The 14,603-nt window shown below is 46.5% G+C and overlaps 1 protein-coding gene across 1 annotated transcript; it reads left to right on the top strand.

Annotated features, from left to right (window-relative positions):
* The first annotated feature begins 11,257 nt into the window (after nucleotides 1–11,257).
* On the top strand, nucleotides 11,258–14,530 carry LOC127326520 (sucrose transport protein SUT5). The gene is made up of 11 exons (XM_051353366.2): nucleotides 11,258–11,572; nucleotides 11,698–11,763; nucleotides 12,008–12,106; nucleotides 12,194–12,258; nucleotides 12,390–12,508; nucleotides 12,605–12,707; nucleotides 12,831–12,906; nucleotides 13,008–13,190; nucleotides 13,282–13,656; nucleotides 13,767–13,874; nucleotides 14,028–14,530. The coding sequence occupies exons 1-11, from the start codon at nucleotides 11,342–11,344 to the stop codon at nucleotides 14,193–14,195; spliced, it is 1,593 nt and encodes a 530-aa protein (XP_051209326.1). The 5' UTR covers nucleotides 11,258–11,341; the 3' UTR covers nucleotides 14,196–14,530.
* Nucleotides 14,531–14,603: the final 73 nt, after the last annotated feature.

The raw sequence follows: 14,603 nt of genomic DNA, 5'->3' as shown, positions 1-14,603 counted from the left end.
CAAAGTACTATAGCAAAATAAACACACGGGTTATCTCCCAAGAAGTTCTTTCTTTATAGCCATTAAGATGGGCTCAGCAGTTTTAATGATGCACTCGCAAGAAATAGTATTTGAAGCAAAAGAGAGCATCAAGAGGCAAATTCAAAACAAATTTAAGCCTAACATGCTTCCTATGCATAGGAATCTTGTAAATAAACAAGTTCATGAAGAGCAAAGTAACAAGCATAGGAAGATAAAACAAGTGTAGCTTCAAAATTTTAAGCATATAGAGAGGTGTTTTAGTAACATGAAAATTTCTACAACCATATTTTCCTCTCTCATAATAATATTCAGTGACATCATGAGCAAACTCAACAATATAACTATCACATAAAGCATTCTTATCATGAGTCTCATGCATAAAATTATTACTCTCCACATAAGCATAATCAATTTTATTAGTTGTAGTGGGAGCAAATTCAACAAAGTAGCTATCAAATATAGGAGGCATATTGTAATCATAATCAATTTTATCCTCCATAACAGGCGGCAACAAAAGACTACTATCATTATAATCATCATAAATAGGAGGCAAAGTATCATCAAAGTAAATTTTCTCCTCAATGCTTGGGGGACTAAAAAGATCATGCTCATCAAAACCAGCTTCCCCAAGCTTAGAATTTTCCATAGCATTAGCAACAATAGTGTTCAAAGCATTCATATTAATAACATTCCCATTAGCATGCATATAAAGTTCCATGGATTTTTTAATTCTCTCTTCAAACACATCATGTCCTAATTCAAGATAAAGTTCATAAAGATCTCTCATATTTTTGTTGTTTTCCATTATGCCTAACTAGTGTAAACAAGAAACAAAAAGATGCAATTGCAGGATCTAAAGGAAATAGCTTCGAGCACAAACACAATGGCGCCGAGAAAGCATCATTACACGGAACCAAAGTATGAGTGCCTTTTACCTTTCCTCCCCGGCAACGGCGCCAGAAAAGTGCTTGATATCTACGGGTGCTTCTATTCTTGTAGACAGTGTTGGGCCTCCAAGAGCAGAGGTTTGTAGAACAGCAGCAAGTTTCTCTTAAGTGGATCACCCAAGGTTTATCGAACTCAGGGAGGAAGAGGTCAAAGATATCCCTCTCATGCAACCCTGCAACCACAAAGCAAGAAGTCTCTTGTGTCCCCAACACACCTAATAGGTGCACTAGTTCGGCGAAGAGATAGTGAAATACAGGTGGTATGAATATATATGAGCAGTAGCAACGGCACCAGAAAAGTGCTTTGCCCAGGACTGGCGTGTGGTTGATGGTGGTAATATTGCAGGCAGTAGTAAAACAGTAAAACAGTAAACAAACAGTGATAGCAGTATTTAGGAACAAGGCCTAGGGATCATACTTTCACTAGTGGACACTCTCAACATTGATCACATAACAGAATAGATAAATGCATACTCTACACTCTCTTGTTGGATGATGAACACCATTGCGTAGGATTACACGAACCCTCAAAGCCGGAGTTAACAAGCTCCACAATATTCAATGTTCATATTTAAATAACCTTAGAGTGCAAGATAGATCAACATAACCAAATAGATCACATCAATACCATCATAGTAATAGTTAACTTCACAATCTACAAGAGATCACAATCATAAACTACGCCAAGTACTACATGATGCACACCTTTCGTCCACTTTACATCATGCAGGAGGAATAGAATACTTTAATAACATCACTAGAGTAGCACATAGATGAATTGTGATACAAAACTCATATGAATCTCAATCATGTAAGGCAGCTCATGAGATCATTGTATTGAAGTACATAGGAGAGAGATTAACCACATAGCTACCGGTACAGCCCCGAGCCTCAATGGAGAACTACTCCCTCCTCATGGGAGACAGCAGCGTTGATGAAGATGGCGGTGGAGATGGCAGCGGTGTCGATGGAGAAGCCTTCCGGGGGCACTTCCCCGTCCCGGCGGCGTGCCGGAACAGAGACTCCTATCCCCCAGATCTTGGCTTCGCGATGGCGGCGGCTCTGGAAGGTTTCTCGTACCGTGGCTTTTTCCGTCTCGAGGTTTTAGGTCGAGGACCTTTATATAGGCGAAGAGGCGGAGTCGGAGGGGCGACGAGGCGGTGAGGGGGTATGGCGGCGCGGCCAGGGCTTGGGCCGCGCCAGCCACCCTCCTAGGGCCCCTGTGGCCCACCTCTAGCCCTTCCCGGGTGTTCTGGAAGCTTCGTGTAAAAATAGGATGCTGGGCGTTGATTTCGTCCGATTCCGAGAATATTTCCTTACTAGGATTTCTGAAACCAAAAACAGCAGAAAACAGGAACTGGCCCTTCAGCATCTCGTCAATAGGTTAGTTCCGGAAAACGCATAATAATGACATAAAGTATGCAAAAAACATGTAGATATCATCAATATTGTGGCATGGAACATAAGAAATTATCGATACGTCGGAGACGTATCAGCTTCGCAACCCCAAACTTTCAGGAACGACAGCTTAGGTTTCTTATTAAACCATAATTCATACGGTGTCGTTTCTACGGATTTTGATGGTGCTCTATTTAAAGTGAATGCGGCTGTCTCTAATGCATAACTCCAAAATGATAACGGCAAATCAGTAAGAGACATCATAGAACGAACCATATCTAAGAGAGTTCGATTACGACGTTCGGACACACCGTTTAGTTGAGGTGTTCCTGGCGGTGTCAATTGTGAAAGTATTCCGCATTTCTTTAAATGCATGCCAAACTCATAACTCAGATATTCACCTCCACGATCAGATCGTAGAAATTTAATCTTCTTGTTACGTTGATTTTCTACTTCACTTTGGAATTCCTTAAACTTCTCGAAAGTTTCGGATTTATGTTTCATGAAATAGATATACCCATATCTACTCAGATCATCTGTGAAGGTTAGAACATAACGATAACCACCGCGCGATGCTACACTCATTGGTCCGCATACATCGGTATGTATGATTTCCAATAAGTCAGTAGCTCGCTCCATCATACCAGAAAATGGAGTCTTAGTCATTTTTCCCATTAGACATGCTTCGCATCTATCAAGTGACTCAAAGTCAAGTGATTCAAGTAATCCATCGGTATGGAGTTTCTTCATGCGTTTCACTCCAATATGACCAAGACGACAGTGCCACATATAAGTAGAATTATCATTCAATTTAATTCGCTTAGCATCAATGTTATGTATATGCGTATCACTACTATCGAGATCTAACAGAAATAAGCCATTCTTTTCTGGTGCTCGACCATAAAAGATATTATTCATAAAAATAGAACAACCATTATTCTCAGACTTGAATGAATAACCGTCTTGCATTAAACAAGATCCAGATATAATGTTCATGCTCAACGCGGGTACAAAATAATAATTATTTAGGCTTAAAACTAATCCCGAAGGTAGATGTAGAGGAAGTGTGCCGACAGCGATCACATTGACTTTGGATCCATTTTCAACGCGCATCGTCACTTCATCTTTCAGTAGTCTTCGTTTATTCTTTAGTTCTTGTTTCGAGTTACAAATATGAGCAACTGAACCAGTATCAAATACCCAGGTACTAGAACGAGAACCAGTGAGATAAACATCTATAACATGTATATCAGATATACCTTCTTTCTTCTTCTTGACAAGGCCGCTCTTCAGATCAGCCAGATACTTGGAGCAATTATGCTTCCAGTGTCCCTTCTCCTTGCAGTAATAACACTCAGCATCAGGCTTAGGGCCGTTCTTAGGTTTCACAGGAGGCGTGGCAGCTTTCTTGCCACCCTTCTTGAATTTCCCCTTAGACTTGCCCTGTTTCTTGAAACTGGTGGTCTTGTTGACCATCAACACTTGGTGCTCTTTCTTGATCTCAATCTCAGCAGCTTTTAGCATGCCAAAGAGTTCAGGTAACTCCTTGTTCATGTTCTGCATATTGTAGTTCATCACAAAGTTCTTGTAACTTGGTGGCAGTGATTGAAGGACACGATTAATCCCCAGTCTGTTAGGAATCACTATTCCCAAGTCACTGAGTTTCTTCGCATGCCCGGTCATGGCGAGCATGTGCTCACTAACGGAGCTGCCTTCTTCCATCATACAGCTGAAAAAATGTTTCGATGCTTCATAGCATTCCACGGCCGCATGAGTCTCAAAGATAGCTTTCAGCTCTTTCATCAACTCATGAGGATCGTGGTGCTCAAAACGTTTTTGAAGATCGGATTCCAGACTGCACAGGATGGCACACTGAACTTGAGAGTACCGAGTTTTCCGAGTCTCGTAAACAGCTTTTACTTCATCGGTTTCAGTAGCTGCAGGAGGGTCACCTAGCGGTGCATCAAGCACAAATTGCAGATTTCCGCCAGAGAGGAAGATCCTCACATGACGGAACCAGTCGGTGAAGTTGCTACCGTTGCTCTTAAGTTTTTCTTTCTCTAGGAACTGGTTAAAATTGATTGGGGACGCCATCTCTACAACATATATTTGCAAAAGTTTAGACTAAGTTTATGACAAATTGAGTTCAAATTTTAATTCAACATAATTAAATATCTAGGTGAACTCCCACTCAAAACAATATCCCTCGCAATGTCTTAGTGATCACACGAACCAAATCCACCGCACCTAAGTCCGATCATCACGAGACAAGGTGTGATTTCAATGGCGAACACTCAAAGTGTTCATCATATCAACCATATGATTCATGCTCTACCTTTCGGTATCACGTGTTCCGAGACCATGTCTGTACATGCTAGGCTCGTCAAGGCCACCTTAGTATCCGCATGTGCAAAACTGTCTTGCACCCGTTGTATGCACTTGTTGATTCTATCACACCCGATCATCACGAGATGCTTCAAAACGACAAGTCTTGGCAACGGTGCTACTAAGGATGAACACTTTATTATCTTGAGATTTTAGTGAGGGATCATCTTATAATGCTACCGTCGCGATCTAAGCAAAATAAGATGCATAAAAGGATTAACATCACATGCAGTTCATATGTGATATGATATGGCCCTTTTGTCTTTGCGCCTTTGATCTTCATCTCCAAAGCACGGACATGATCTCCATCATCTTCAGGCATGATCTCCATCATCGTCGGCGTAGCGTCAAGGTCAATGGCGCCGTCTTCATGATTGTCCTCCATGTAGCAACTATTACAACTACTTTGAAATACTACTCAACATGAAATTTAAAGACAACCATAAGGCTCCTGCCGGTTGCCACAATACAATAATGATCATCTCATACATATTCATCATCACATTATGGCCATATCACATCACCAAACCCTGCAAAAACAAGTTAGACGTCTCTAATTTGGTTTGCATATTTTACGTGGTTTAGGGTTTTCGAGAGAGATCTAATCTACCTACGAACATGAACCACAACGGTGATACTAATGTTGTCAATAGAAGAGTAAATTGAATCTTCACTATAGTAGGAGAGACAGACACCCGCAAAGCCTCTTATGCAATACAAGTTGCATGTCGAACGAGGAACAAGTCTCATGAACGCGGTCATGTAAAGTTAGTCCGAGCCGCTTCATCCCACTATGCCACAAAGATGCAAAGTACTCAAACTAAAAATAACAAGAGCATCAACGCCCACAAAACCATTGTGTTCTACTCGTGCAACCATCTATGCATAGACACGGCTCTGATACCACTGTAGGATAACGTTGCATAGAAAACAAAAATTTTCCTACCGCGAACACGCAATCCAAGCCAAGATGCAATCTAGAAGACGGTAGCAACGAGGGGATTATCGAGTCTCACCCTTGAAGAGATTCCAAAGCCTACAAGATGAGGCTCTTGTTGCTGCGGTAGACGTTCACTTGCCGCTTGCAAAAGCGCGTAGAAGATCTTGATCACGATCTCTCCGGCGCCACGAACGGGCAGCACCTCCGTACTCGGTCACACGTTCGGTTGTTGATGAAGACGACGTCCACCTCCCCGTTCCAGCGGGCAGCGGAAGTAGTAGCTCCTCTTGAATCCGACAGCACGACGGCGTGGTGTCGGTGGCGGTGGAGAACTCCGGCGGAGCTTCGCTAAGCGTGCGGGAGCTATGGAGGAGAGGGGGGCGCCGGCCTCAAGGGGTGCGGCCACCTTGGTGGTTGTTGGGGTGGCCGGCCCCCTCCCCTTGGCCCTCATTATATAGGTGGAACACCCAAGAATTGGTCTACAAGTCTTCGAATAAGACCCCAAACCAAAACCTTCCATAACACATGAAACCTACCCAAGCTAGGACTCCCACTAGAGGTGGGATTCCCACCTTCCTTGGGAGGGGGTGGCCGGCCCCCCTTGGGGAGTCCACTTGGGACTCCTCCCCCTTAGGGTTGGCCGGCCATGGGAGGTGGAGTCCCACAGGGACTCCGCCTTCCTTAGTGGTTTCTTCCGGACTTTTCTAGAACCTTCTAGAACCTTCCATAGAACATTCCGGATCATTTTAAATCTCATAAAATGACTTCCTATATATGAATCTTATTCTCCGGACCATTCCGGAACTCCTCGTGATATTCGGGATCTCATCCGGGACTCCGAACAAATATTCGAACTCCATTCCATATTCAAGTTCTACCATTTCAACATCCAACTTTAAGTGTGTCACCCTACGGTTCGCGAACTATGCGGACATGGTTGAGTACTTACTCCGACCAATAACCAATAGCGGGATCTGGAGATCCATAATGGCTCCCACATATTCAACGATGACTTTAGTGATCGAATGAACCATTCACATACGATACCAATTCCCTTTGTCACGCGATATTTTACTTGTCCGAGGTTTGATCATCGGTATCACTCTATACCTTGTTCAACCTCGTTTCCTGACAAGTACTCTTTACTCGTACCGTGGTATGTGGTCTCTTATGAACTTATTCATATGCTTGCAAGACATTAGACGACATTCCACCGAGAGGGCCCAGAGTATATCTATCCGTCATCGGGATGGACAAATCCCACTGTTGATCCATATGCCTCAACTCATACTTTCTGGATACTTAATCCCACCTTTATAACCACCCATTTACGCAGTGGCGTTTGGTGTAATCAAAGTACCTTTTCGGTATAAGTGATTTACATGATCTCATGGTCATAAGGACTAGGTAACTATGTATCGAAAGCTTATAGCAAATAACTTAATGACGTGATCTTATGCTACGCTTAATTGGGTGTGTCCATTACATCATTCATATAATGACATAACCTTGTTATTAATAACATCGAATGTTCATGATTATGAAACTAATCATCCATTAATCAACAAGATAGTTAAGAGGCATACTAGGGACTCTTTGTTGTTTACATATCACACATGTACTAATGTTTCGGTTAATACAATTATAGCATGACATATAAACATTTATCATAAACATAAAGATATATAATAACCACTTTATTATTGCCTCTAGGGCATATCTCCTTCAAACATGTCCCTTGACATCCTGTATCGGCGCTGGAACAGTTTTTCCGGGAAGATCGGATTGGTGAGGTGGAAGTAGTCCTTGTGGAGGTGGGCCTGCCCTTCCACTCTGTTGCGCGGCAGGTTTTTGGAGCGCCCCTTCACAGAGCCCCGGTGCTGCGGCCCCGGGTTAGAGGTGAACTCGTGGATCATGGAGGCCGCAGTAGTTGCCAATGTCAGCGTCGACGGATCGGACTTCTCGTCGGAAGAGGAGTCGACGACCTCCGCGCGGAACTTGTCCAACATCTGCCACATGTCCATCTGTGTGGGTACAAACTGTGGATCAATGGCCGCACACAATAGCACCGAAAACACGAGTAAGAAACCTACCGATGCAATTGACCGAACAGGTCGTGGGCGGCGCGGAAGGGCGGCGCAACCGGGAGCGTTTCGCCCGAAAACAGCCGGCAGGTACGCGGCGGAGCCAAGCCCCGAGTGCCGAGTGCGCTCCTGCTCTCCCGCGCGGCAAGAACGGAGCCGACGGCGACTACTGCGGCGCTGCGGCCGGACGGCGGCGGGTGGGGTTGGGGTGGTGGCGTCGCACTAGGGCAGCAAAGAAGGGGAAAAAGAAGCAAATCGAAGCGGTCGATTTCGCTGGCCCTGACATGCGGGACCGGGTAAGAAATGGAGAACTCTCCGCGCGACCGCCGAGCGTCCGCGGAGACGCAAACCTGGCGCATATTTGAGTTAGGTTTCCGTCTCCGCGGACGGTCCGGTCACTTTGCGTCGTCCTGCTGGACCAGGCCCCAGACGCATTTTCGGTCACGACGGACGAAAACGATCGCTCAACGTCCGTTTACGTCGCGCCGCTGGAGATGCCCTTAGCCACTCATGAGCCTCGAGATTTTCTGGCAGCCTACCACCGTAACACTATTAGCACATATCTATATTTCAACACCAGGACATTTCTGTCTGTCATAATGTAGGCAGTAAGATTTGACACTTGTTTGTTGAAGTCGTGCACTCATAATTCTTAGACAATACTCCTATGTCCATAAAAAGGGTCAAGCCTTACCATTGAGGTGACATTATCGGTACTCCATCCGTTCATAAGTAGATGTTTTAGATTTTTTTTAAAAATTTAGATATATCTAGGCACATTTTCTTTATGAAAATAATTCTATAGACCAAAACTTTTGAATATCCCTCGCTTGATGCCCGCCTCAGTGTTGATGCTCTTTGTCACCGGGAAATTCCTTTCACTTGTTGTCTTTTCCACACTTGAAAGCAACGCCAACTCAGAGGTGATAATATCGCCGAAAGTGCCTTTCAAATATCAATAAATCTAAAAATTCTCCAATTCTCCATGTACGAATGATGAATAGCTAAATGTTATCTTGTAGTATATAGTAAGATCCATGATAAATCTCCATGGTACATGTGAAGGCAATTTTATTCACATTGAACCTTGAAAATGAGTATATATTTTTGGTATCTAGTCCTAATTTTTGGTTCGAAGAAGGGTTTGCGCAATGTTCACTAAAACAAGCATAACTTTATCATATATAGTTCTTTTTCAACATAAAACCACTCAAATTGTTCAAATAAAATATTTGCGTCTGAATGTATTCACCAAAAATCAAGATAGGACGGCTGCCCTGCCTTATCCCACTGGGGGCTTCACCCCTGACAAGTAGTCAACACCAAACTCATGCCTGTACAGCTAGCATGACACTTGCTCCTAGTAACACAATTCTTAGGCTGGTCATAGTGCATAGTATCATATAGTAGTATCATGCATATGGTACTTGTCTATGGTACTATCACTATAGTGGGTGGTATTACAGAGTAATATCATAATCTTCTAAATTTATTGTTTTGTAGAATCTCAATACAAATATGTGTACAAGATCTATTTAGCATTAAATTTTCCCGTAACATGCACTATGATACAATATCCACCTATGTTACTCTACTTATCTCTCCTCCTTAATTTGATGCCATATAAGCATTTTTGTGGGCCTAAGATGCATGATACTATCTAAGATACTAGCACTATGTCTATCCTTACCCAAACATCATGTTTCTAAGATACTAGCATTATGGGACACCAGACACACCGAAAAGCGAGGCGGGAAGGGGCGGGACCGACGCGTCAGCGGCACATTGAATTTTAATCTAACCGTCGCCTACCTCGCGACGGAAGTTATTGGCGCACAACGACGGTGCAGTTCCCGCAGAGGCGCATCGAAGCGTCTTGTCACGCCTAGCTCTGCGTGCCGGCGTTAATGAGCGCCACCGCTCCCCCGCCTCCCTCCGGCCTATAAAAAGGGCCGCCTCTCATCGTCCCTTTCACACGTAAACACTAGCGCCTCTCTCTCCAACCCTAGCCGCCACCATCTCAAGAGTCAACGCCATGACTGGTAGAGGCGGAGGCCGAGCTTGCGGTCGTGGTCGTGGTCGTGGCCGCGGCAGAGCTGCACGCTCGCCGTCGCCTGCGACGCCGTCGTCGTCCTCATCTTCGGACATGCAGGACGAGGAGGGGCCCGTGCTGTTCGAGTTCATCGTCGTCCTCAAGGGCGACCCACACGGCATCCATAGGCTGCCGGACACCTTCGCCGACTTCGTCGCCGGCGACGAGCGCCCGGGCTCACTGCATCTGCGGGAGGATGATTGTGGCTGTTGCCGGTGGATCGTGGACGTCATCTACGATGCGTGCGGCAAGATGTACCTCCACATCGGCTGGGAGAAGTTCGCGCACTACCACCACCTCAAAGTCGGCTTCGTGTTCGTGTTCTCCTACTTTGGCGACAGGGACATGAGCGTCAAGGTGTTCGACGAGACGCGTTGCCGCCGACACTACCACGACGACATCGCCGAGGAGGACGACGACTGATGAGCGTTGTTTCTTCGCAGCGAAATTATGCACGAAGGTTTCTGGTTGTTCTTCCTCGGAAGAACCAACAGGGGCACCGTCAACAGCTGGATTTTCCATTTTGGGTGACTGGGTGTGCCCTCGAGTGTTGTTTCTTGGCAGCGAACACACGAAACCTTCGATGCTCGGCCTAGTTAGGTTTAGTTATTTTACAATATTTTATATTTGTGTCAACCATGGTTCAAACTATGTATTAGTTTGTGGAGAAACCATGTTCCAAACCATGTCTTCGTGTAAAACCACGTTCCCAATTATTTATTAGTTTGTGGAATGTTTCTTCTCTTTATTGAAATAAAAATGCAAAAAAAATAGAAAAGAGTACTTTAATGTTTGGGCGCGGCGTTTGGGGGACGCAGCTGGGGAGCGACGTCCCCCAAACGCTCGATCCGGCGCCGTTTGGGGGACGGTTTGGGTGACGTGACTGCAGATGCTCTTACCCCTACATTTTGACACAAAGATAATTCTTTCAATTATCTTTTGGTGAAATTTTCAACAATTTTTTGAGCTAAACTCATTTTTCTCAAGAAATACATCGATCCACTCTCAACCAGCCGTACAATACAAAGACAGTTGGCATAAGGGTAGAAGAGATATATACACATTTCAATGGTATAAAATATATATGGTATATACATGAAAACAATTTAATTAAATGGATAAGACCAACTCACACGCACAAAACTGGTAACGGCATCATAGTCAGGGGCCGTAATTAATTTCCACGTATACCGTGCCCTCCCAATTCCCAACCTCCTTCAACAAGAAAACAAGAAAGGATAGGATCCATAGCCGGAAGGTTAGCCCAAACCCGAACGGATAAAACGAGATAAAACCTCCCATGCGTGTCACTGCCGGTGGGCCACCCGCCATTAACCCACTCCACGCGGCTTCTGCCCCGCGCGTCCTCTTTAAAACCCCCTTCAACCTGGGGTTTTTGCTCGCACACTTCCCATCTCCCTTTCTCTCCCATCTCTGTGCTGCGAAACCACCGCCGCTTTTCTCCCAACGAACAATGGAGGAAGGCCGGAGCGATCCCAATCCCAAGGAGGCCGCCGGCAAGGTCGGGTCGGCCTTGTTCGTGGACATGGAGAAGGTCCGCCAGATGGAGGGCTCCGGCGAGAACAATGTCGATGGACAGAAGAAGGTCAGTAGCCTCCTCAGGCTGTTCATGGCCTGCATGGTCTCCGGCGGCATCCAGTACGGCTGGGCGCTGCAGCTGTCCCTCCTCTCGCCCTACTCCCAGGTACGTCATTACTGCTTCTTGTTTCCCCCTTTCTCTCCGTTCGTTGGACCCTCTGTAGATGTTCCTGTCAATCTTCTGTCATGCTGCTCTGTTCATCTCTGATTTCATCGATGTTTTTGTTGCAGACTCTTGGGATTCCTCACCAGTACGTTTCTTTGACTTGGATCTGCGGGCCGATAGCTGGATTTGTGGTGAGTAATTTCGTACTGCGATTTCACCCCGTTTGTTTCCGTTTCCTTTCCTCTGTCTTTAATTCGTACCGTAGAATCTGAATAAGCCAGGAATTTAGATAATTTATAGATAGATCTAGATGGTCTTATTTTCGTATGCTGACATTTTTCCAACGCCGCGTTGCTAAAAAAATGGGGAACAAACAGAAAAGCGCTATGAACGCGCGAAAGACCGTTAGTAATGTGCTGATGATTGATTCGCCAGGTTCAACCCATCGTGGGGTACTACAGTGACCGGTGCACGGCGAAGATGGGCCGGAGGCGGCCCTTCATCCTCGTCGGATGCCTCATCATCTGCCTATCCGTATGTAACTAAGCTCACCGATAATTCGCAACTACCACCATGCACCGATTTCTGTTTCTGACGATCTGTGCTGGTTCGGTGCAACAGGTGATGCTCATCGGCTTCTCGGCGGACATCGGCCGGCGCCTCGGCGACACCAAGGAGCACTGCAGGTCAGCACCTTCTGTCCATCAGTCTGATGAGTCTGACTGACTTGCATGAGTTGACTAGAGTGGACTCGTGTTCCTTTCATCTTCTTGTTTCCGAGGTAGCACTGAAAATATTTGTGTGGATTTTGTTGCAGCGCGACCACCGGTCCTCGTTGGGCTGCCGCCGCGGTGTACATCGTTGGCTTCTGGTTCCTCGACTTCGCCAACAACACCGTCCAGGGACCGGCTCGCGCTATGATGGCCGATCTATCTGGTGAGCATGCGTGCAATTTATCTGTCTATTTTGACTTTGTGATTCTACTCAAAACGAGAAGGGAATAAGATCGGTGACTCACTGTTTTCGTTGCAGCTGGAAACCATGGCCCCAACGTCGGCCAGGCCATCTTCTGCCTATGGATGGCTATCGGCAACATCCTCGGCTACACGGCCGGCGCTAACGGGAAATGGCACGAGTACGTTCTCGGCTACGCCTTGCGCTGTAGTCAAAATAGTCCTTTTTTCGACTTCTGGGACATCTATGCTATGCATGTTGACTGACTGACTGACTGACTTATCACGTTGTTCGTTGGTTGTAGGTGGTTCCCCTGGCTGAAAACTGCGGCGTGCTGCGACGCTTGCGCAAATCTCAAGGGCGCCTTCCTCACCGCCGTGGTGAGCACTCGAACACACTCTGATATCTCTTCCGTGGTTGCTTAATGTCACGGCTACTTAATCTTTGCTGTCGCTCGTGCGTCGAAATTTCTTTTGGTCAGATCCTCATCGCCATCAGCATGTCGGTGACCTTGTTACTGGCGGACGAGAAGAAGCTCGACAAGGCCGACGTCGAGGCCGCCTCCGGTCGCGGCTGCTGCTCCGCTTTCGGCGACCTCTTCAAGAGCTTGAAGAACCTGCCCCCCGCCATGTTCAAAGTGCTCGCCGTCACGGCCGTCACCTGGGTACGCATCATCTATCGACTTCATGTTCATGTAATGCACGCATCATCGAGCACCTAACTAACCTGACATCACTCTGTTTCTATTCTTTCAGCTGGCGTGGTTCCCCTTCCTGCAGTACGACACGGACTGGATGGGCCGGGAGATCTACCACGGCGTGCCGCAGGGCCCCAAGCAGGACATCTACGACGCCGGCGTCCGCGAGGGCGCCATCGGCCTGCTCCTCTGCTCCGTCTGCCTCGCGGTCAGCTCCTTCCTCATCCCCAAGCTGTGCCGCAAGCTGACCTCCAAGGTCGTCTGGTCCATCAGCAACTTCATGGTGTTCGGCATCATGACGGCCATGGTCGTCGTCGGATTGATCTCCACCAAGGGGTACAACACGTCGTACACTGACAGCCTCACCGGGCCCGACCCCAAGCTCAAGGCCACCGCGCTGACCCTCTTCGCGCTCATCGGAATTCCACAAGCCGTGAGTTGACACGAGTACATTGGTTCTAGCTGCTCGTCTGTTAATTCTTTCATACTGTTTGATCCGGGTTGCATGCTTAAAATATTGTTGGCAAAATCCCATTCTTGCAGGTGCTGTTCAGTATACCATGGGCTATTGCTTCTGAGGTTGTCGCTAACGAGGACGGTGGCCAAGGCCTCGCCATTGGTGTCCTAAACATAGCCATCGTCGTGCCACAGGTAATAAACAGAAAGCAAGCGCAGTAGTTTCTATTGGCAACTCGATCGTCAGGCTGTTACTATGTGCCCGCCATTGGATTTTTTTTTAGCCCAAAGGCACACACGCCCGTCTGTCATATTCTTAACTTTGCTTACTCGTTGCTCTTTGTTCAGTTGATCATCGCCCTCACCGCCGGTCCGATCGACAAAGCCTTCGGCAAGGACAACACGCCCGCATTCGGCATCGGCGGCGCATTCGCCTTCATCTGCGCTATACTCGCACTCGTCCTTCTCCCCAAGACAAGAGGCACGTCCAGCGCCGTCATCGGCGGTGGGCACTGAAATGATACGTCTCCTGGCACCAACTGCTCTCTGCCGCCCGTCGTCGCGTCGTGACAGTTCAGCCAGGAACTTTTGGTTGCACACTTGGGTTACACTAGCTAGTTTGTTTATATCTGTGCTGAGATCGTGTTTCTGCTTTTATTTACACCACCGTTCCTACATTCGTGATCCGAGTTGACAGTTTAAACTGCAATGCAGTGTTTCTTTTTTTAGAGGACAGAGAGATGTTCCCTGGTCGCCATGTTTTAGCAGGCCAGAGAACCTCTCACAGCATTCTAGCAATATCAACATTTGTTCTCTCTGCTTCTATGAAAATATATACACCTTTGCCGTCTTGCGTGTCATGGTCTCACGGTGAGCACTTGCTCAAACATAGGAGTACTTTCCTTTCCGGAAACCAGAGGCCAA

Source organism: Lolium perenne, chromosome 6, assembly GCF_019359855.2.
Source record: "Lolium perenne isolate Kyuss_39 chromosome 6, Kyuss_2.0, whole genome shotgun sequence".
Taxonomy (NCBI): domain Eukaryota; kingdom Viridiplantae; phylum Streptophyta; class Magnoliopsida; order Poales; family Poaceae; genus Lolium; species Lolium perenne.
Note: the sequence above shows the minus strand (reverse complement) of the source record. Positions and strands in the feature narration are given on the sequence as shown.